The 23732-nt window shown below is 43.1% G+C and overlaps 2 protein-coding genes across 7 annotated transcripts in view; both read left to right on the top strand.

The window, feature by feature from the left end:
• The window catches only part of birc6 (baculoviral IAP repeat containing 6), a 99058-nt gene extending 93907 nt beyond the window's left edge, over window positions 1-5151 (top strand). For all 6 annotated transcript variants that reach the window (XM_074645666.1, XM_074645671.1, XM_074645667.1 and 3 more), the window contains exons 72-73: window positions 2328-2462; window positions 3869-5151. In XM_074645666.1, the coding sequence (XP_074501767.1) occupies window positions 2328-2462; window positions 3869-4048 (315 nt within the window). In that variant the 3' untranslated portion in view covers window positions 4049-5151. The remainder of the gene's footprint in view (window positions 1-2327; window positions 2463-3868) is intronic.
• Window positions 5152-8283: 3132 nt separating this feature from the next.
• The window catches only part of ttc27 (tetratricopeptide repeat domain 27), a 35719-nt gene continuing 20270 nt past the window's right edge, over window positions 8284-23732 (top strand). The window contains exons 1-9 of the mRNA XM_074645655.1: window positions 8284-8412; window positions 12069-12252; window positions 13147-13270; window positions 15154-15294; window positions 18353-18455; window positions 19763-19921; window positions 21176-21315; window positions 21588-21700; window positions 22464-22530. Of these exons, the coding sequence (XP_074501756.1) occupies window positions 8322-8412; window positions 12069-12252; window positions 13147-13270; window positions 15154-15294; window positions 18353-18455; window positions 19763-19921; window positions 21176-21315; window positions 21588-21700; window positions 22464-22530 (1122 nt within the window). The 5' untranslated portion in view covers window positions 8284-8321. The remainder of the gene's footprint in view (window positions 8413-12068; window positions 12253-13146; window positions 13271-15153; window positions 15295-18352; window positions 18456-19762; window positions 19922-21175; window positions 21316-21587; window positions 21701-22463; window positions 22531-23732) is intronic.

Raw genomic sequence — 23732 nt, forward strand, 5'->3', positions numbered from 1 at the left:
ACTCAAAGCGCTTTACACTACATGTCAGTATTCACCCATTCACACACCCATTCATACACTGATGGCAGAGGCTACTAAGGTGCCAACTTTGCCCATCAGGATTTAATCTAAATACTCATTCACACACCGATGGCTATGCCTCCGGGAGCAATTTGGGGTTAAGTGTCTTGCTCAAGGACACATCGACATGTGACCCGGAGCAGCCGGGGATCGAACCACCGACCTTCCGATTGGTGGACAACCTGCTCTACCCTCTGAGCCACATGTCACCAAACTCCACAGGGACTCAGGGGAGCACGCCCAAGAGTCTACACAAGTTTCGAGCATAAGATATGAGTGTAACCAAGTCCAAAGAGTACGAATGTGACAGGCCCAGTTGTAAAAGAGCATGTTGGGTACCGCTAAACCACCTTTTTCTTTGGGCAACTGCAGAGAACTAAACTTTTGTCTCGGCCTTTTACCGTGCCAAATAAATTTTGAAAAGGATCTCTCCAAGTCTTTGTTAACTTTTTTGGAGATGCGCAGTGGCAACATTTGTAGAGGGTATAGAAGTCGAGGGAGTACGTTCATCTTTATCAGGCTAACACGACCAATAAGTGAAAGCGGAAGATCATGCCACCGAATCAGATCTTGTTTCACTGTATTAAGTACAGGGGCAAAGTTAAATTTCCATAAGTCGTGGTTATCTGGCGATATTTTTAGACCTAGGTACGTGAAACCAGCAGTGGACCACTTGAAAGGGAAATTTACTAACATGCTGGTATCACTGAAGCTGCCCAGGGGCATAGCCTCGGATTTGCTAAAGTTTGAACATTGTCATTCTAAAAAAGGAATTGGTGTGCTCTGTATGGGCTGTGCTTCATCTGATATATTGTGGAGGGAGGGGACAGACTGATCGGAGAGACACTGAAAAAAGACTTCTCTGTCAGAGGATGGCCCAATCATCAGCAAGGGTCCTACACAGCTTGTGAAAAAGGAAGTTGTTACATTTATGGTAAACCGATTATAAATCTGCACTATTATCTACCAAAATTTGAGAATTTTGAGAACAGAGGTTTGTTTTTTTACCTTTTTATACAGCAAACAATACTCAAGATTGGTGAAAGTGCATCCCGTGGAGGAACAGGACTGCAGTGCAACTCACATCGGAGGCGTTGCGTCATTTGACATCCTTCTAGGGATGCTAATTTTGAAAAATCTTCTTAATCGATAACCGACCCTCGTTAACCGATTATTAACCGTTAACCGACAAGATTTGTGCGTCTCATGCAGCGATGCGTCAGCTGCAGTGTATGAGCACAGCAGACAACTGAGTCCCAAGTTCACAGTCCGGGAGCGTTAACTAAGCACCCACGGTGCTGCGTGTACTGTCGCGAACATGCAGCCACTTTCCCAGTAAAAGTCTCCACCGCACATTTAGTTTAGTTTAGCAGGTTGTCAGCTGTGTGTCTGCCCGGCGTAACTTTAGCGAGTGTCCGACAAACAGTGTGTATTTGTGCTACGTTAGCAGCTCTAGCATTGCCGGAGGCTTCGTGATCGCCGCCACACACACACACACACACACACACACACACACACACGGTCTTTCAGCGCAGCGTAACTTTGACGAGTGTCCGACAGACCGTGTGTGTGTGTGTGTGTGTGTGTGTGTGAGGTTGTTTGTGCCGTTCTAGCTGTGATCGTAGGTGTAGCAGTGTGTGTGTGTGTACAGTTTATTTGTCGGCAAATAAATGCTACGAAATCACAACTCCTCCGCTCAAGCGAGCCGGAGAGAATGGAGCCAACTTCCTGTATCCTGCAACCCCCGGCTCAGTCTGTCTTAAGGTGGGCTGTTAAGGTGGACCAGCTTTTCTCCTTATAGTGACGAGCCGCTCCTCTGAGCCGCTCAGCTTTTTAATTCATTATTAATATTTCTTTTAACTGTTTTAACCGATAGTGTTAATCGGTTAAAATGCTCAATATCAGTTAAACGGTTAATTATTAACATCCCTACATCCTTCACATCATACGTCATGGTAGAGTAGCCGGAAACACCGATCCTAAAATGGCTACTTACTGAGGAGTTGATTCTGGGAAATGTAACAAAACAATTTCGATCTATCTGATTGTTGTTGAGATTTCAGCCTGGACCAAAGGTGGTGTGCCGACCAACAGACATCCATAGAGCCACACCGCTAGCGTGGCTAATGATGATGAAGATGAAGAACTACCTTAATAACAATTGAGCTTATGATGCATTCAGATTGAACATGAAGGGAAGGATCGTTTTGCTTTATTCGTGCAAATCTGACCGATGGGATGTTTCTGTTTCTGTGTCGTGTTTGCAGGTGATCCACAAACATTTCTACCTGAAGCGAACAGAGATCATGTCTCAGTGTGAGGACTGGATCGCTGACATTCAGCAGTACAGCAGCGACAAGAGGGTCGGCCGCACCATGTCTCATCATGCTGCTGCATTAAAGGTAATGTCATTAAATGTACTTACGTGTATTGAATGTGCACGGTGTTGTGGTATTATGAGCACCGTGCATTTCCACTTGTTTGCTTTGGTGTGAAAATCTCACACATAAAGTCAGCCTGTACTTTGCTAAATGAACCCAGGTTTCCCGTTTCCACGTTGTCGAAGAAATGAGATTGATACAGGAAGCAGGCTATAAACACAGTCAGTGTTTGAGCCCTCGTGTCCTCCTAATTAAGGGTGAATCAGCTGTAGGGGACAGCGGGCTCTCGACGGGCCGCCTCGTGTCGTGTTGACAAACACAGGAGCTCATACACACAGATGCACACACTCAAACACAATAACCGCCACCCACGAACTGTGTGTGTGTCTCCGGTCTCTGGCAGCTCTCGTCTCTTCTCCCTCTGGCGGTAAATAAACACAATTAATCCCCCCAGTGTAAATAATCCAGCTCCACTGAAAACAGCCAGCTGCTGTCCCACCGCCGCCGCAGGCCACCGACGAGACGAGACTCTGTGGCCGGTTGCACAAAGCACCTCAAGATCGAGTCCGAGTTCAAGTTTCCTTAAAGTAAAATCGGTTGCACAAAACATCCTGAAGTCTTAAGGTTTCCTTAAAATGTTCACTTAAGGATTTAAGGGCGTTTTCATATTAGGTATGATCGATCCGTACCGTGCCCGAGTATGATTGCCCCTCTCCCCTCCCCTCTCCGTTCAGCTTTCACATTAGTAAAGTTGGTCCGTACCCGAGTACACTTGCGTCATCATCCACGTGTATTTGTTTATGTTGAGATCAGCTGTTCTACTGGCGGAGCCTGGCACTGCCCGCGTGGAGGCGGTGCATTAATGCGCGGACACATCATCCTCAAAAGGCTGCCGTTTAGGGGGAGAGCCGGCCCGCAAACGTGACTTTGAGGTACGTCTCCGCTCGCGCACACAGAGGGACGAGGAAATGTCAATGCAATCAATGATTGCTCTACGGTTTTATGCTACAGGGTCTTTCCAGTTAGTAACAGACGGTCGACTGTGTGCGTCATTCACCGAGTTTCAAATGTACCCGTCTGCTAACACCGCGGTAAAGGTTCCCGTCAAAACGACCGGATGGTGATGATATAGCGGCAAACTTGTCGCCAGCTTCCCAAAAGTGTGCGTGGATAATAGACAGGACCCACATCAAGGTTCAAGCGCCCGTACAATAAGAAGATATTATATATGAACAAGTGGGTTCAGGGCAGAGAACCACGGACAGAGACGAACTAACACATCGTTGGTTTTGGTCTTTTCATGGGATTTGTTGACAATAAGAAAAATAAGGAATTAGAAAGAATTCTTAATCTCTAAATGTTCTCTTAAATGTTCAATGTAATATCAAGCCTGACTGTGTGTGTGTGTGTGCGTGTCTTCCCTGCAGAGACACACAGCTCAGCTCAGAGAGGAGCTTCTGAAGCTGCCCTGCCCCGACGGTCTGGAGTCCGACAGCGACGACTTCTCAGAGAGGAGCGTCGCCCTCATCCTCAAAGAGCTCCCCAGTCAGGATGCAGAGAAGCCCGGTGGCAGTCAGGACAGCCACCTCAGCGAGGGCCAGCTATGAGTCCCTCCCCACCCCACCTTCCCTCCCTCTTCCCTCCCTCCCCACCCCCCAGCATCTCTGACCCTCCCCCCCCCTCCTCCCTGCTCCTTATGATGATTATAACTCTCGAAAAGACTTGATGGCTTCAGAGCACAAGCCACCACTTTGTCAATATTTGTATGTAAAGATGGAATAGCAGAATAGCCGGGGGAATGAGGGGAACCACAACACGATGACATGAACTATGGAGTATGCTACGCCCTTATTGAAAACAGTCGACGAAAACTTTTATTTACTTGTAAAAGAGTGTAAACATTTTGTGCTTTTTTCCAATTGTGAAATAACCACTGATTGGTATGTTATTAAACTTGTTTATGTATACATAATGAAAATACAGATTATATAAGGGAAACTACCTTTAGAGAAGAATGTTTACTGAATGTTAATTTCCTTTTTTCTTCTTTTTGACTGTTAGAGTGAGAACAGTTGTAACCAAGGACATTGGTCATTCTTTAAGGATATTATTTAAAAAAAAAAAAAACGAGAGATAAAGAAAATCCACACTTAACAGAATCTGAGATAAAAACGCCCCTCTGGTCATCCATCGCTTCATTTGACTTCTCTAGGATCATACCCACTTGAATAAAGGCTGAGATGGACATTCTTAAATACTATGTTATCCCTTTTACAGACTCCAAATTAAAAAAAAAGCACCATGCTCTGGATAAACATTTGTTGCCTCTCAGAACTTCTCCATTGACGTGACTGTAGATCGTAAGACTGTGTGTCAGAGCCACATGGGAAATGTATTTTGAAGGCTTGTGCATGTGTATGTGTGTTTTCTGTGCGTGTGCAACAATCCCCCAGTGAGATACAAAGCTGTGATGTGCCTTTGATCTACACCATACCACCAAATACACCAAGTACCTTTACTGATTTTCTTTCTATTTCTACAAAATTAATAATTCTGCTCAGTCTGACATAAAAAAAATGCTTTGATTCTTTTTTTTTTTTTTTTTTTTTTTATGTTGAACTTCAGTGAACAAATGCACTTTCTATTTTACTCACTCCTTAGAACAGTTGCATACTCCTTTTGCTAGGACATTAAATGGAGCTTGAAAGTACGGATTGACTGCAAATGCTTTTTTCTGCGTTTGACGGGACGTTAGCGCCGTCACCTCGACGAGAAAGAGAGACGGGAAGTCCTGGAGAGACGGTGACGCCGGACATCTGAGCAAAGATGTCAGTTAGAAAACAAAGCGGTTGCAATAATGCTGACTTGTCAGTGTCCGATGGGAATACTTTGTGAAAGAAAAAACACTCTTGCATGATATCTCCCCCCTCTCCCACATCATTGTCAGTATTTGGATTCATTTGTTTGGTGTATTCATCTGACTGTTCTGTTCTTTCCCTTCTCCATGAAGTAGGTGAAGTTGTGCCAGAACCCCCCCCCCCCACACACACACACGCTGCTTTTTCTGCTATTTCAGAAAGAGTTACAACTTTGTATTCCAAATGTCTTTTGACAACCTCGAAAACTTTTTTCTATAACCTCAAATATTTATGATATAAAGGAAAAAAATAATCTTAGAATAAAAAAAATAAATAATCTACAGCCATGCTAGCTTACTTTGACAAAAAATATAGTGTTTTCATGTCGGCAAACATCACTGTAATGGAGATGATGGGTTTACTGGGCTTGTTGGTGTACATCGGTGGTAGCATCGTTTGATTTTTCAGTTTAAGTATTCCCAGACCCAAATAAAAATTTTTTTAACCTATTTTATTGCTAAAATGACATATACACCTATCATCCATAACATTAGATCAGTACGGTCCCCCTGACCGGTCTGCGGCTACGCAGCCCCATACGCAACAAACTGCGATGCACTGTGTTCAGACACCTTTCTATCAGAACCAGCATTAACTTTTTCAGCAGTTTGAGCTGCAGTAGTTCTTCTATTGGATCGGACAACACGGGCCAGCCTTCACGCTCCACGTGCATCAATGAGCCTTGGGTCTGACCCTGTCGCCGTTTCACCGGTTCTCCTTCCTTGGACCACTTTTGGTAGGTCCTGACCACTGCAGACCGGGAACATCCCACAAGAGCTGTAGTTCTGGAGATGCTCTGACCCAGTCGTCTAGCCAGCACTATTTGGCCCTCGTCAAAGTCACTCACATTCTTACAGTTGCCCATTTTTTCTGCTTCCAACACAAAGTTAAAAATGTTGACTTGCTGTCTAATATTTCCCCCCCACTGCCAGGTGCCATTGTAACAAGATAGTCAATGTCATTCACTTCATCTGTCAGTGGTCTTAATGTTATGGCTGATTGGGGTATATTACTGATTGCGCATGAATGTCGCATTTTTTTTTTTTTTGGCAGAATTGTGAAGTTAGTTACTTCAAGCTACTTTAAATCTTGTGTTGATTTTGAATAAAAGCGGTAGAGTTTCCGAGCACCAGAATCTCTTTAGAAAACCTCATTACTGCAGCAGGGTCTGAAAGTTGCCCCGCTTTATCCTGGTTCAGGTTCTCCAGTGCCTCCCTTCCCTTCAGCAGGCCCAGCAACACGGCCTCGGCCTCCAGCAGCGTGGTGTCGGCGGAGCAGCGAGGTGAAGCTCTGCTTCTGGCCGGAGGAGGAGCCAATGCTGCCGGGCACGGAGCTCTAAAAATGGTGTTTGAATATTTCTGCATACTGGGGTCCCTAAACAGTCTTGGAATTACATACATTGGGTATCACTGTAAAGCTGAGACTCTTGTGGACCCAACGATCCAAACTGTATTAATGTGTGATGTTAGTCCCCATAGGAGACATTTCATTGTAGTGAGACCATTTCTTGGAAACTTAACCTCACTGTATAAAATGACCTGTGGTGACCTCTAGGATAATCACAGCCTCATGAAACTTTACAGCCACAAACTAGAGACCAGCGTTCAGAGGATGGATGACTTTCCTAGCTAGATTGACAATGAGGGGGTTTCTGAGCAGTTTACACAACAGAAGTGCTCCAAATGCCGAAAAATGCAATTCTTGCAGAAATCTCCATATGTCAAAGGTTTTTGATCCCAAATCAGCTTTTTCTATGGTGTTCCCCAAGGTCTTGGTGTCTTAATGTGGTATTTTGGAGGGATTTTTAAAAAAAATCATTTTTATCAATTCTGGAGATAATATTCTGAGCCCTTATACAGAACTGGATATGTCATGAGTGTGCAGGGCGGTGCAGTCCTGTGGGTCTGATGCACGTTCATTATGGCGAGGAAAATAACTCTGGATTCAGCTGTTAGTTCATTTTACAACTTTTAGGACATCATGATTTAAAAGGTAGCCTACTGTTTTTGTAACTTCTTAAACTCTTATAAATCATTGCGGGTCGGTGTCCCATGTGTGCTCATGTGAAGCTACGCTGTTCAGACACAAACTACACGGAAGCACCAAAACCGCAAAGTTCTATCTAGTGCAGCCCGTCCTGCAAAACAGAGTTAACTCTTCCTGCTGCAGCCTCCTTTTGCTGACTGCATGGCCAACAGGTGTCGCTGTTAACAAGCAGTTTCTGATTCTTACAGTCCCTTTAAATGAGGGCTATTTAAAGTGTTCCTACTGGGAAGTTGATTTAACTAAAAAATGATGGTTTACAGACAGTCTCTTTATATACAGTATAACCATGAGACTGTAACCAGGGACTCTGACCATCTATCGGCTGTTGTCAAAAAAAGCAGCGGAGCTTCGTCTCTGGTTGCAGCTGAACGAACATCTGGCTTTCACTTCGCAACAAACGTTAATTGGCGCAGTCCACATCCACTCTTTCCGTTATTACCTTTCACAATAAAACCCCCTTGACATACATAATAATTAAAGGCAAGTATTTTGGGATTTTCGTGTAGTTTATTCGTCCCGGTGTGTAACAGTTAAATATGCCATCAAACAGAGCCAACAGTGACTGCAGTCATCGCGTCCCCACCTACATCATCTATCATGCCTTTACTTTGAAAATCCCCAGCAGCCCTCATGGCAGCCCTGCGCCACTTCTCATTTGACTAGTTCTCCCACAATGCAATGCGCGTCTGTCATGGCTGCTCACTGATGCCGCTCGCACCACATGGAAACAAACATCACATCAGACCTGAGACTGACAAACACCCACCGGCTCTGCTAGGAACAGAGACTCATCACAGGGTTTCATCATCTCGGCCCGTCCACACTGGAGGAGGCAACAACTGGAGGCACTTGTCTTTAGCCGGAACCAGAACCAGAAGCAGGACCAGGACCAGAACCAGGACCAGAAGCGGTGGTGATGCAGATGGAGATCGAGGTCCCGGTCCTCCGGGGCTTTCTAACAGCCAGCGAGGCAGCGGACTGGAAGCAGAGTGTCTTCAGTACTGCAGGTGAGACACCCGACTGTCTGTTGTTATGTCACCACACAGCTCCGCTTCAGTTAATATGAATTAATAATAATATAATAACTGCTGAGCTGTCAGAGCGGTCTGTGTGTGAACGTCATGCCAGACCTCATTCACGTTTTCGTCAATATTAACTGATGAGCACCAGTACCGTTAGATATCTCATGACAGGTTAATACTTGATAGCGATTTTATATGTTGTGAGTGTCTTTTCTATTCGGCATGTATATATTGTAATTTGGGTTAATGTAAATTGAAATAAAATGCAGTTGTTTGATTAATATTAGCTTTAGTTCTCCCAAATCTTCTCTCAAAGTCAGACCGCAGTCCTGCGAGCTGGCTGCCCGGTTCGTTGTCCTGTCGTTATGCAGGACTGTGTCGTTATTCAGGACTATGTGTCCACTAATAAGACAGCTTGATGTTTCTCTGACAGACTTCACCGCTGGAGTTGTGACGTCTTCATGTCATTACTCTGGTTGTGGAGCCGCGTCGCGCTCACATGTGTCAGCAGAGCCGGTGAGCGAGATGAACTGGTGGCTGAATTAAAGCTTCAGTAGGCAGAATATTTTTGGCATCATTGGGCAAAAAATCCATAATAACCTTTCAGCATATTGTAATTCAAGAGTTCTGAGAGAAAACTATACTTTTTTCCTCCTCATGGCTCTGTGTTCAGGCTTTAAAAAAAACTAGCCTGTGACGGGAGACTTTGACCAATCACAGGTCAATTCAGAGAGAGAGCGTTCCTATTGGCTGTGCTCCGGTCATGTTTCCACAGATTTCAACATGGCTGCAGGGTCACAAACTTTCTCATTTTACAGCCAAACAGTACACTACAAGATGATTCTGAAAACATTTGAGGAGAGAAATAGACATTACAGTAACAGAATATTGATTCATATTTGATCAGCGCTGCCAAGTTTGACTGTTTGGTCGGAGTTCACAAGTGATTGACAGCCGGCTCTCATAGACAGTAGATGGGCAGCCGACCTCATATCGGCTCTGACTGCTTGTTTTCCTCCAGTCTGTGAAATCTTGCAGATGCCGTTAGGAGCACCGGAGGACACAGAGGAACATGATTTTTTTCAGATTAACTGTTTCATGCATTACAGTCCATTATAGCGACCGTTTTATAAAAATACCGTTTTTTAATCATATTTGCTCAAATATCGCCTACTTCAGCTTTAAGTGGCCTAAGCCTGTAGGTGAAACATACAGTCTGTTGTTTAAACTTTACACCCAGCTCCACCGCAGCAGCGTGGAGATGGCTACTGTAGCAAACTGTGACCGCTCAGATTAACTTGTGATACAGCAGCTGTAGCCTATCTACCATCCATTATGTTTTATATTTAATGCTACAGACATTCATCTCTCTCATCGCAACGATATTCTTCACTGTGCAGCGCACATTCACCCAGATTAGGCTGTTAACTCTCATTTTGTAGCTAAAACAGGTAATCTGCAAAAAAAATCTTTTTTTTACAGCACAGGAGCCTTTATAATCTGCAGTCTGCTGATACTTTCAGAGACATTTTGATATATTGAAAGTAAACAGGATTAAAGTTGGGACAAAGTTTCCTTTCTTCCCTGATTTTAAAAACCCAACATCCATCCACTGCATGGAGAGATAGCAGCAGAGCAGATTTTGGCGTCAGAGATGGTGTTTTGTAATACGTTTAAATGCCGTCCATGAAGCTGCGCCAGTCAGCTGGAAATAGTTTGAATTCCCGAACCAGCAGAAGAGATTGCATATTAGTTTTAGCATTCAAGGCATGCCGAGTTGTGTGGAGATTGGCTGGACATCGTTCCCTCGGATTTAAAGAGATCGAAAAGGAAAGACAATCATGGAGGAGGGTTGAAGCTGTTTCTTTTGTCAGTACTCTCCTTATTTTGGAGTCATGGAGACGATTAGACTGTGTGTCGAGTTAGCCAGGCTTCGTCATGCAGCTAAGAACCCCAGCTAAACTGTACGCCTCGTCTTTGTGGAATGGTTCAATATGATCATTGACTTCATGAGAAGATTAGACAAATGTGGGGAGATGGATCGTCAAGTTGGCTAGAGCTTAATGGCCTGCCACTTTCTTTAGGAAATTAGACTAATTCTATTAACACCGCTGTTTTCTCTATGCTCTTGATTAAAAGCCTGTTACACCACTGTTGTCCACTTGGACTTGATCGTTATTTTGACATACAACCTGCTCCCTATTTTTAAGGCCTACAGAGCTTTACTTTTTGACATGAAATCTCGGGAGATGGTTTCAAACGTGACTAAAGGTGGTACATATCGGATGTTTTCTCTGGCTTTAAAGGTCCCATTTTATGCTAATTTTCAGGTTCATACTTTTATTTTGTGTTTCTACTAGAACATGTTTACATGCTGTGATGTTAAAAAAAATCCCCTTATTTTCCTCGTACTGTCTGCCTGAATATGCCTGTAGTCACCCTCTGTCTGACACGCTCCGTTTTAGCTCATTTCAACGGAATTGTAACGGAATTGCTTTGCTGGGCAACAGTTTGGGTCCATGTTTACTTCCTGTCAGCTGATGTCATTCACATACACTGCAACAGGAAATAAACTGGGACACATTAAGAATGTTTAAGTTTAAAACCGTGTAATGGTCTAAATATTGTAGATTTGTGACATCACAAATGGACAGAAATTCTGACGGCTTGTTTCAAACGCACAATTTCTGAATACGGGCTGTGTATTTCTCCGTATATTGAACGTTTCAATACTTTCACAGTATTTATAAAGCACTTAAACCTGCTTTATACTATAACAGACATGACAATCTCACTTTTTACAATATGGGACCTTTTTAAAGGAGCAGTGTGTAGCATTTAGAGGGATCTATTGGCAGAAATAGAATGTAATATTAATAAGTATGTTTTCTTTAATGTACAGTCACTTGAAAATAAGAATCGATTTGGATTTTTTTTGCCTTTAGAATGAGCCGCTTCTGCATACAGAGCGGATCCTCTTCATGGCCACCATGTTTCTACAGTAGCACAAAACGGTTGAACCAAACGCCGGCTCTAGAGAGGGACATTCACGTTTTCATGTCGGCCACCGTAGTTCTCCTACACACTTGGCACACGGGTGAAGCTTCAGTTGGTTGCAATCTGCAACCTCACCGCTAGATGCTCTCAAGTCCTACCGACCACACCTTTAATTAAGTTATATTTTTGAATGAATGCTGCACAATTGCAGAGTGATTGTAGTTCTTTTTATCAGGGCTCCAGACTAACTCAGGGGTTTTTCCTGGCTCAAAATGTGGTGTACAGTAGGTGGTACCAACCAGGATTCTATGAGACTATCTTGGGTGGACCTCGGACCCTCTGGGTGGGGGTGGGGGTGGGTTCAGGGTCATGCTTCCCCAGAAGAAAAATTGACGAGGGAACGGGAAGTCCTAAAATGCGGACTCATTTCCGTGTTTTAGGACTCGTTCCTGCAGCACTCTTCAGATGAATAGGGTAGCTGGTGAAGGTGATAGCAGTAACGAGTGGAAGTGTATGTACAGTATGTGTGCGCATCATAATTGACGGTTATTGGTGAACTTGTGGAACATGTGATCACATGAATTGAACTAAATGAGTAAGCACGCGCTTTAAATGTGAACTCACTCTGAGCTGCGTTCTTCCAGAGGCGGGCTGTCTGCTGGAGTCCTTGATGAAGGGGGACTTTGAGGCAGTTCTGCTGAGTCCTCAGGTGTTAGATCTGCTCACCGGAGACGGAAGCTGCAGCGAGGGGGAGGACATCGAGGCCTACCTGGAGAAACGGGTCCTGCTGTACCTTACTGGTGGCGCCAACGATGACCAGACCAACAGGTAATACAGCAGGGAGGGACACCAGAACATCAGATGATCAATGTATATCGTAACAGCTTCAAAAGTTACCTGCTAATGTCATGCTGTTATTTTTTTAAAACCACTGCTACAAAAGACAGTCAAAGACATATACAGCACAGACATGCCCCACTCTTTCTTTTCCAAATGAAAAAATATGAACTTTAAATTATTGACATGATTTTTAACTGCTAACTACTTGCGATTTCAGAAATATTAATGATAACAATAAATAGGTAAATAAGAGTGTCTCCACTGTGAGCGTAGCCCAGAGCTGTTCTGTTCAAGAGTGCTTGTTTGTTCTCCTTTCACCGCCTCCATTCTTTTTGTTGTGTGAATTATTAATTTTTAATAAGGACCGCTTAAAATCTCCCTTCTCGCTCTCAGGGGAGAGCTGCCTGCGAGTAAATGTTGAATGCAGCATATATTGCTCTCCCTCCGATTGGATCCTTTTTCCACTCTTCTATCACTTCCCATCATTTCCTCAGCCTAATAGAAAGGCAGTAAAGCATGTCGCTGGTCGTTACCTGTTTTTTGTTTTTTTTAAACCCTCTAATTGCCTGGAGAGTGAGGCAGCTAGAAAAAGACACTTTAGTCACTGTGCCTTCCTATAAACTTGTGTTACGTGAATATTTTTCTGAATTCTTTAGATATTCTCTCTTTCTCTCCAGTGTTTCTGTCCACTAAGTCTAGCGTGTGTCTTCAGCTATAGCTCAGTGGGTAGAGTGGTTGTCCTTTAACCTTGAGGTTGGTGGTTCAATCCTCAGTTCCTGTCGAGTGTCCTTGAGCTGAACTGCTCCTAAGGATGGGTTAAATACATACCTGTACGTATATGATGAATCTAATAAAGTTGAAATCTTGTCTCTCCTGCTGCAGGGAGCTTGCAGTGATGGCCCTGGCTGCGTCCTGCCTCCACTTGTTTGCCCAGAGTAACTGGACCGGTCCTCCCGTCTCCATCCATATCTCTGACCTGCTGCCTCCGGCCCTGCTCTCCTCTCAGGTATGATGATACCATCTCATCATGGAAATAAACCCCAAATTACAAGAAAATAGTGACATCCTCTCGACCACCTAGTACTTACTGAGATACTTATTTCACTTGATTATAATTTATCATTATAAATGATGATAAACCCGTTTCCTACCTTTTCTTTTTTTTTTTTTTATCCGTGGTTTATTATATATATTTTTAATATTTGAAGCATTAGAGTAGAACCAGAGAGAGCTTTAGACGGGCACGGTGCAGGAGAAGTCTCCAGTAATGAAGCCTCCTCCCTGGGGTCCTAATTACACCGGGTTGAGGAGATTGCTTCCTCCAGGCGCCGCACCGCTGACGGCTGAATGGTGTGTTTCACACAGCCATTACCCCAGAAGAGACAGCCATTTCTTTTATCAAAGTAATTCCGTTGACATCAATGATTTATCTGTGCTGTCACACCATGGAGTCCGTGTTATAAAGCAGGTCTCCCGTACATGCATGATGGCGCAGGTGAAAGGCAGGACAAAACATGGCACAGCCATCGTCATGTGGATTTAATTCATCTAGCAACCAAGAGATAAACTCGGTCATAAACGCGTATTGCATAAGCAATTTCAGCATTAGTCAAAAATGTATAGAAAAGTAAGACGATATAGACATAAATAAATAAGTAAATGAGGTAATGCTTTATATTAAGGTTACGTAATAAGTGTTAATAGGTAATAAGGCCCTTATAAGTCCTTTTAAGATGCTTATTAGCAATGTGTTGATAAGACTATAAGTGTTAATAATAGCATTATAAATGCGTTTATTGTTAGATTATAAGACAGTTATGAGCACTTCAGTATAAATTGACCCTGGATACAAAGCGTCCGTAGCTTTTATCTCCTCTCCCTTTCAGACAAGGCAGATGAGCGCTCGCGTCTGCCTGTCTGTTCGCATGAGGAGCGCAGTGAGACCCCGCAGATCCATCCTTCAGTGTGATCCAGGACACATTGCGTACACACTGCTAAAAGAATGTGGCCATACGAGGCCTAGACCACCTCCGAATGTGGTCTGAGAGATCGGATCTCAATGCGTCTCGAGTGCGTTCACACCTGTACTTAGAGCTGTCCACTCGTGATCGGATCACTCAGGACGCATGTTAATATCAGGTTAGTTTAGGCAATCAGGCCAAGATTCATTCAGTCTAATGTTACTTTGTACAGGATTCAGCCTGATCAAACACAAGGGAAGTTAACACAGTTACATTATGCACGAGGAAGTTCACATGATTACGTTGAGCCTGATCGAAGGAATTTCCCTTCCAGTCGATATTTTGCAGCTATATCGGTATGAAAGAAATTGCAGCACAGGAATGCCAAACTAAGGTTGAGGTCATTTAAAAACATTGTCATTGTTATAGAGAGCAATGACGAGCTGACTTTTCAACTTATTTCAAACTGATTTAGAATTTTCAGTACTGGCCTAAAAAATATAACCAGTATTGATCAGGCTATACAAGGGCTATCGATTATTTCAGTAATTGAGTATTCTACCAATTATTCCATTGATTAATCGGATAAAAAATACTTTACAAATACTTTTGCTTTATTAAGGAGCTAAAATAAATGTAAAACAACCAATTGATTTCCCCCATTTAATGCATTTCAGTGCCATATTACATTCTGTTAAATGCAAACACATGAATTTTACAAATAATATTCATATATTAAACAAAGCCTCAATGCAAAGGATTTGCATAGATGATTTTTAGTACTCAAGTTACTCGAGGAATTGTTTCAGCCCGAGGCTACACTCAAAGCTTTTTGTTTCCTCCGTAACTACGGCTCCTTCATAGAATCCTAATCCTAACAGCTGCGGTTACAGAACTTAACTAAAACGTGCGTATCTTTGACTGGCAGCCCCGGACCGTGGTTGAGTCTATCCACTCCAGCCTGCTCCTGGATGGGGAGTCCGTGTACAGCCTGGTGGCCAACCCCTTCCTCCTCCTGCTGGCCCGGGTCATTCTCACCAAGTGCTCCTCCAAGATGGACAGCCTCCAGGTAAGACTGTCCTTTCTGTCACAAACACCTCTTCATGATGAATTATTTTTTTAAGGTTATTTTGTTTAATGGTAAAGAACATTTTATCATTGATAATGCTATAGTATCTAGTAAGAGGTCATTTTAGTCTTTTGTGTGAGTCGGCCTCGTAGTGCCAACAGTTACAGTTAACAGTGTGCGTGAGATTCTAACTGGTGACTTTTCACCCGGTGACATCACAGTTGGGTGTGGTTAAAGGTCCAAATAACACTTCTGTCCACAACCGCTCCCATTAGTGATGCTGGGTGTAGTCAGGTGAGACGGGCTTGAAAATCTTCACCAGAGTAGGGCAGCGAAACGGTGCTTTGGCGAAGAATTTACATGATTCACCATTAAACAACCAATTGTACTTGGTCAAATCTGCTCCTAAACTTGACCTACTTCATAGCAGTCCAGGCCTGAGGACGTCTACATGCCGGTATTGACACATAGTTGCAGCACCACCTACTGGCAACAGGAAGTCAGCGTTATGTGACAAACATCCGATTTACCTGAAATATACGTTGTGTGATCTACACTTGATTAAAGAGCAACATAATGCATGTTCAGAGCATGTTCTCTAACCCTGCATATCGGATACAGGAAGAGGTTCAGAAATGTACAATATGCCACGGAAATGCAGAGACGCTTCAACCGGCATACTGCCAATACCTCTGACGTGCGCAGAGATGCGAGGGGCCAGATCATCGCTGCTTGATTGAAATTCTCCTTACATTCCGACAGCAATCAGTAAATAATATGCTCTGACAAAAACCTGGTACCTGGGGCCGTCACGGGACTGTAATAAGCCCGTCTTTTTGTTTCATTCAGTCAAACATCATTGGAGTCACTGGAGTCTTCCACAAGCTGTTCGTTGTTTACTTTCATTATGATAGTAGTGGGGGAGTGTCTTTGGAGGGAGGCCTGAAGGGACGGGCTGGCGGTGTTGCCAACTTGGCGACTTTCTTCGCTAGATTCAGGGACTTTTTTGGAGCCAGTGCTGCTGGCTACTTTCATTGGAGAAGAGTTGGCAGCGCTGGGCTGTTTCTAGCGTACTCTTGCTAGTTTCTCAAGATTACCAACTCAGTTTGAAGTGCGTGACTCATAACATAACACCGCTCCCTCCAGATGATGTTTTTCACCCTCCTCTCCTATACCCAACTCTCTTCATCCATATTCCAACCCCCTCTGGCAGCCGCTCATAGCTCACTGCACAGTAAACAGTAAATATGGAAGGAGAAAGGGAAGCTTTGCCGGTCAGGAGACAGGTGTATATGTGTATGCTGCTGACACCATGAATATATATGTGAACATGCTTAGTTAGAGCGGGTGTGCGTGTGCGTGTGTGTGTGTGTGTGCTGGAGGATTTTGAATCAGTGAGACAGACAATTAAACCTCCATGTAACCGTGCCACAGAGGACGGGGTCATCTTGCATCGGAAATGAGGCAGGAGATATCCTCCCTGACACGCACATAAGATTCTTACACGGTTCACTTCTACTCTCCCAGCGCTGAACGAGAACAGGAGGGTACAAGGGGTAAAGGGGGTTTTGCTGTAAGAGGAAATATTATATAGCACTAACATGGCTGCAAGACATAACATGTTTGTTTTTTTTCTCCCTGCCGCATTGTGTTCTGGTCAGACCCCAAAAAGCAAGGGAGTTGGCTGTTTTTTAATGCGTGGTCAGCACTCGACTCCAGCATACAGCCCTCTGGATGTCGGTGTTTTATTTGTGCTGAAGGGGCCTCGAGCAGCATTTTATGTTTATTTATTAACCTGAGACTCTTTCTGAGCTCAGAGTATGTTGTATTATTGACATCACGGTGAAAATAACAAATTTCTATTGTAAGATATATATACCTATTTGATATAAACGCCTTAGACCATTTTACACCTGGCATTAAAATGCGTCTCGTATCCAGATTGTATCTAGAAATTTACCCTGATTATATTTAGGGAGGTAGGAACGCAACATAAAAGTATAAAGGACGTTCCCTCCCCGGTCCCCAAACTGCAGTCTCAGGACTTCATTTTAAGTTAAGTAAAAAAAAAACTAAAAAAAAAAAGATTTATTACTTAAACTCAAGTTGACAAACGATAAAATGAAACGATATAACTCAGGGTGAACAAAGGCCAAAATAATCGATCCTCTCAAACAAACTGATTAACCCTGAACAAAACAAACAGTCACTGAATCTGGCTCCGTAGGATACAGCAGAAACAGGAGAAAAGATTATTAAAGAAAAATGGTAGTTCACCCATACCAATAAAGTGCTATCTTAAGCAACAGTAAAAACTACAACAATCTACAAAATTACGAAGTCAACTAGGGAACTAAGTCTACGAGTTCATGGCCATGATGTTGTAATGCTTCACATAAAATATGATCCCAAATGGCCTGATGGTGGCGCTATATTTGACAGCAGAAAAGGCGATACATTTTAAAGGCCGGCCTCATCACACCATAAGTCTGGTTGACTTGAAATTTGACGTGCAGCTCTTATGTGTTCTATAAAAAAGCCTCAAGAGCCCCTAGATTTTCATGACTAGTTTTTAAATTTTTTGCGTTTTGAAGATATTCATCAATGAACTTCAAAATGGCGTGGCTCAGCACATCAATAGACCTAACTCCACAACCATTGGGTCCATCATCTCAAAACTTGCAAGATATGTCCACAAGAATACCTGAAACATACCCTGAAATTTCATATAAATCGACCACTAGAGGGTGCTATAAATTAAGACTATACATCAGAAATTTGTCCAATCAATACAAAACTCGCAGGACATGTTTTATAACCAAGTTTTTAAAACTATTTAGAAATCGCTCCATAGGTGCAAATTTGGCCATAAATCAATTTAGTTTGTCCAAACATCACCAATCTTGCTCAATGTTTTTGTTTAAGTTGTGGAAACGTCCTCAAAATTCCGAGATGAATTCTCATTTTAATTCAGTTTATGGACTGAAAGGTTTTGTCATTTATTCTCACGTTCTAATTAGTTTCTCTTTCTCTTTTTTTTTTCTTGTGTATTTTCTAGCTGCTGTCTTGGTGGACCCTGCGCTACATCAGCCTGCACCAGCAAATCCTGGAGGCCTGTTCTCCGCAGCTCCTCAGCTTGGCCCACAGCTGCATCGACAAAGGTCCGTGAACACTATGATGTGAACATCCCTGCACTAGGGGTGTAACAGTACACAGACGTCACGGTTCAGTTCATACGGGTTTAGGAGTCACGGTTCGCTGCAAGTTCGATACGGCAAAAAAACAATAAGTGTGCTTCAGTGTCGGGGCGGGGCAAACTATCATTAATGAAAGAGGATGGCTGTATTTGAAACTGCATACTTTACTAATAGTACGTACTGATTTGGCCAAAATGTAGCATATAGAATCCAGTATGCAAACAAAAGCAAATCTTCAGTATGCCAAAAATACCCAGATGTTGTGCTGATTTGGAAAAAATCTCCAATATGCATCGGACCAGTCTACCTCGCCTACGCCAACAGTACAGTCTATGGTCACAACAACAGCGGCCAAAAAATAGCACGTGTTTTTTACATTTTTCGTAGCTATTTCATCATTAAATTCACTTCGGAGAATTTTTGAGGCAAGAAATCAACTGTGTAGATTTCGAATATTGGAAGTTTTACGAAAATTGATGGTGAATTAAACAAACAACACTGCCGTGACAGCAAGCCAAGGCCTGTGGGGGTTGCTACCTGGCCAGCCGGGCAGTAACTCTCACAGACTGCTATGAGCTGCAGCTCAGACAAGAGGCTTTTATTTCTCTGTTGACAGATGGTTTGTTTAAATATCACAACTCAAATGTCCATTATATTAATGGGAACCTGTGATTATCTGCCCTTTTGAAGTTAAAAAAGCTCCACTATCGCCAGTGGGCATACCTCACTCGCCAGCCAGACAGTCACACTCACAGAGCGGCTGCAGAGCAGCAGGTAGTGGCAAGGGAAAGAGTAGCCTCTGACTCTTTTTGAACGTTCCTCTAATATCTGGAGGGAGATTAGTCCACTGTTTAGTTTCTGTAACTGAAAAAGCAGTTCGAGTAAATGTTGTGGATCAATGTTTTATATTTCCCGTCTCCCCTCGTCGACGATCCTGTTTGTCTGACTTCACTATGAGCTGTTAGAATAAATAGTTTAAGGGGTGGTGGAGCTAAACCATGCAGTATCTCATAAAGTACACAAACATTGGTCATAAATAATAAAAAAAAATCAAAGCTCAATAATTTATTATTATTGCAATATTTGTATTTTTCGCTAATATTGCAATAGTAGTATGTTTGTTTGTTTTTTGTTGAGTGCTTTAAGTGCTTGTTTAAATGCAAAAAAAAAAAAAGGTATTCTAAAGCAAAGCAGTCCATGACTGATAAGAGAGGCGGTCCATAATCCTACATGTCGAAAAAATTGTAATTCTTCTCTGTTCCCTTTCACAGTGCTGAAATGCGAGTCTCTGTTGTCGAAGCAGAGAAACCTGGCTATCCAATTCCACCTGGAGTGTGTCTACATTAGTCTGACCTACTATGATTACCAGCCAGCCAAGGAACACATCAAGAAGGCCCAGGAGCTCTCGGGGCTTAATATCAACACGACTGGTATGTAGAGTACAGCATCATCTGGTATTGGAGGATAATTGAATGACTTATTAAAAATTCATAAGAGGAGGCCTTCATACCCGGTAATGACCCTCCGAACATCCAGGTTCACACTGGCGCGTAGCGCCACGACTTTCGGAGAAGTGCTGCTCACGTCCTTTTGGCGCCCCCGTAAACCAATTGGGCTGTTCACACAGGACTGGCAGTGGCGCGGAGCTTCGGCTTGTGATCTTCAGCAATCGTTTCGACAAACCTGGCAATAAAACACAGTGATAAACACTATAAATTATATATTAAATATGATATAAATAATCTGATTCTGATGAATGATAAAATATGCATATTGCAATATGCTCGCCAATGCTTTCGATTTTCCTTTCCCTCTCCCTGCTGTTCTCCTGGAGTTTCAAGTTCCCCACGGTGTACGTTTGCACGGAGGCATCTACCCAGCATGCTCCCCTTCACAAGGGCATCGCTGCCCACCCGAGTCAACGGGCTGGTCAGAGAGCAGGAAGCCTTAGTTATTTCAACTGGGAGTGCAGCTAGCCTGCCTGATGCCCCCGCCGTCTCAGACCAACATTCTGGACCGTAGCATCAGCCAAATGAGTAATCCGATTCTGCAGCCGCAGGTCGTGTGATGTGTTGTGATAGATTCCAGTAGAGGGGGTCACGATATTATAACCCTAGTTCTGTAAGCACAGGCGGAGCCCTCTAACAAGGGCTCCTGCACTGCTCGCTGAAGAGAGTGTAGGATGACAGAAAGCGATTTGTGCTGCCTTATATACCTTGGGGTCCGCATATATTCAGGTAGTCTACGTAAATCATTAGTGGTTGAATGCCTCATGATTGGAAGAGAGATTACCCAGTAGAGGGCTCCGCATCTGCTTCTAGAACTAGGGTTGCAATATTGTAACATTCGTTTGTCATTGTCGTTTAGGCTACTTATTCCACATATTTGTTAGTCGTGTCTAAACAGAGAGCGAGCGCAACGAGCAGGCAGGCAGGCAGGCAGACAGACAGACAGACAGACAGACAGACAGACAGACAGACAGACAGACAGACAGACAGACAGAGCAGAATCGCTTGTGGAGCGTAGAAATGCGTTTCTGGCGTGATCGGCCAGGCTACTTCTCGCGCAACAATTGACAGCGCGGCACTTCCGCGTCCATTGTGAACCTGGCGTGAGCCCATATTTATCAAGCCTTAGTGATAACTTGATTGAATGTAACAGCCGATTGTATCTGGGCAATCTAGGTGCTCTTGGCAAACGGACCCATTTCCAGCAAAAGTACCTGGCTCAGCTCATTCTTGAGGTCGAGAGAAAGCAGGACCAGCCCGGTCAGATGGATGATGAGGCCATTCTCACCCCCACACCTCAGGCCAGCCTGCCCAAGGTATGGGCTCTGTTTGTCTTCTTTCCAACTTGCTATTTTTTTGATACTTCATTTACTATTGAACCTTTTGTTGTTCAGATGACTGACTGTTGAGCTCTGCTTGAATGATACAAAATGGGGCCGCAAATGGCAGCTTCGGTGTTGCACTCTGTAGTATTTTGTTGGTCATTGATGCTTTACATATATATATATATATACAGTATATGTGTATATATGTGGCTGCAGCATGTATGTACACATCTGACTCAGTGTGTGTTTCCATGTGCTTACAGGACTACAGTCTTGGTGATGAAACCGTGCTGGATAAGATCAATTTAGAGGAGCCAGATCAACATGAGCTGCCTGACCTCAGCGTTGAGGAGCAGGCCGTCATCCTGGGCGTTTGGTAAGTCCTCTACCTCAGACCTCAGTACTGTTTCTGCAGCACTCCGTTAAATCAGTTGATCTAAGGTCGGGCTCACACCTAAAGGTCCGGTTCCTGAATCGAACCAATACGAAGACAGTCAAAAACTCAAACGGTCCAGAAATTGCAAACAAAACTCATGTGGTGGAAATGTCATTTGATTATTTATCAGGCAGTTGGCAGGTAAAGAGACAATAGAGACAATAAGCCGCTCCTGATTTTCTAGCTGGATATCATGAATCATGGAGCACCGTCAGATTCGGTTCATGTTGGTGTTGATCTGGAGCACATATCAGCAAACTTTAGTAGAGACAGCGGGTATTAAATCATTTATTAATGCAGGCATTTCGAGGAATACGCTGTCATCATCTTCAGCCCAGATGTTAAGGAGGCATCTCACTTTGTCGTGAGTCCAGCTCAACCACCATTGAAAGTGGTGAGTCCCAACAGTGATGACTTCCTCAGATCAGCAATCAAGTCCTTAGTTTTAGCCACATTTAGGTGAAGGGATGACACATCTCACACCACGACACAAAGTTATCAACCACGGGTCCACGATCTTGTTCCTGCCCCTGAAGAAGCCTAACAATCACAGAACCATTAGCCAATTTCACGATGTAGCATGCTAACAAGCTACGCTAAGATGGTGAACATGGTAAACATTATACCTGCTAAACATCAGCATTCAGTGTTGTCGTTTTGATCATGTATATACTGTTGACCAAGACCCACTGTTGTCTTGCAGCACTGACTTCCAGAAGAATAACCCCGTCCACAAACTGACTGCAGAGGAACTTCTGGCCTTCACATCTGTAAGTAATTGTTTATTGTCTTTGTGACGTTCTAGTTATAGATGCTCGGTTAGTGCCCATAAAACTAAATCAGAAATACATGATACAATAGATTTTCATGCATTTGCAATTCAAAGTTTGAACCTCAGCAGTCGTACATTCATTTGTATTGATGCGTCTTTTGGTAACCTTTGTTTCTCTGAACATCACTCACTGATATTAAAATCTCAAAGCCCTTTTGATTTGAACAATATATAAATCTTAACTAGAACTAAACGATTAATCAAACTAGACAACTAAAAAACTAGACAACTAAAAAATAACATTATTTGAATATACATTATTTTTAAAAAGTTCCTGGTTGCAGTTCAGCTCATGTCAGAATAAAATAAAAACATCCTCCGTCCTGGACCTATGCCTTATTCCGATTCCTACATCCTGGATTCTGGTCAGTAAGTCTAACTTCGGCCTGTTTTGTGCTCATCACTTTCTGAAAAGTTGGACTGTAGTTATCATCCATCCATCCGTCCAGCTTCGGAGCCCAGTTTGAGCGCCGACAGCGTTTTATTGTCACTGCATGGGATGGAAAAGCTGCAGGCAGCTGCTGGCTCTGTGAGCAGGCATCTTCCTAGCCTACATGTAGATCCAGGAATTTGCAGGCTGGTTAGATGGTTGTCACATGTCTAGCTGTCTTCATCGATACATTACTTCCCTCGCGGGTAACCCTTCCTCTTTTACAGTCCCCTAATTACCAAGTATTCACCCTGTAAATACATGGTACATAGTAGTATATTATTTGGTAATAACCACTGGTAAATAAGTAGGTAAATACAAAGAAACTACGGATTAAATACTTCACTATAACCCATCAACTGAATCAAATGAAAAGGCATGCTAAGCATTTGTCATGTGACTGTTAACGCAAACAACCAGAAGCTCATCTCAAAAGCAATGAAACAAGTAGAGGAAGTTTTTTTGTTTTTACAGTAGTGTGATAATAACCTGGGCTGGATTGATTGTTTTCTGTTGTATTTGACAGTGTGCATTGGACAATGAGAGTTTATAATAATTACAGAACAAAAATAAAGCGTCCACATTGCAGTTTTCATGTCTCAAACCATCAAGCTAATCTCACTTACTACACATTAAAAATATGTTTAAAATATGAATTAAACTATGGTATGGTATATCTCCTGGTTCAGTGTACTTGTTAAAAAAATGTT

Source organism: Sebastes fasciatus, chromosome 9, assembly GCF_043250625.1.
Source record: "Sebastes fasciatus isolate fSebFas1 chromosome 9, fSebFas1.pri, whole genome shotgun sequence".
Classification (NCBI taxonomy): domain Eukaryota; kingdom Metazoa; phylum Chordata; class Actinopteri; order Perciformes; family Sebastidae; genus Sebastes; species Sebastes fasciatus.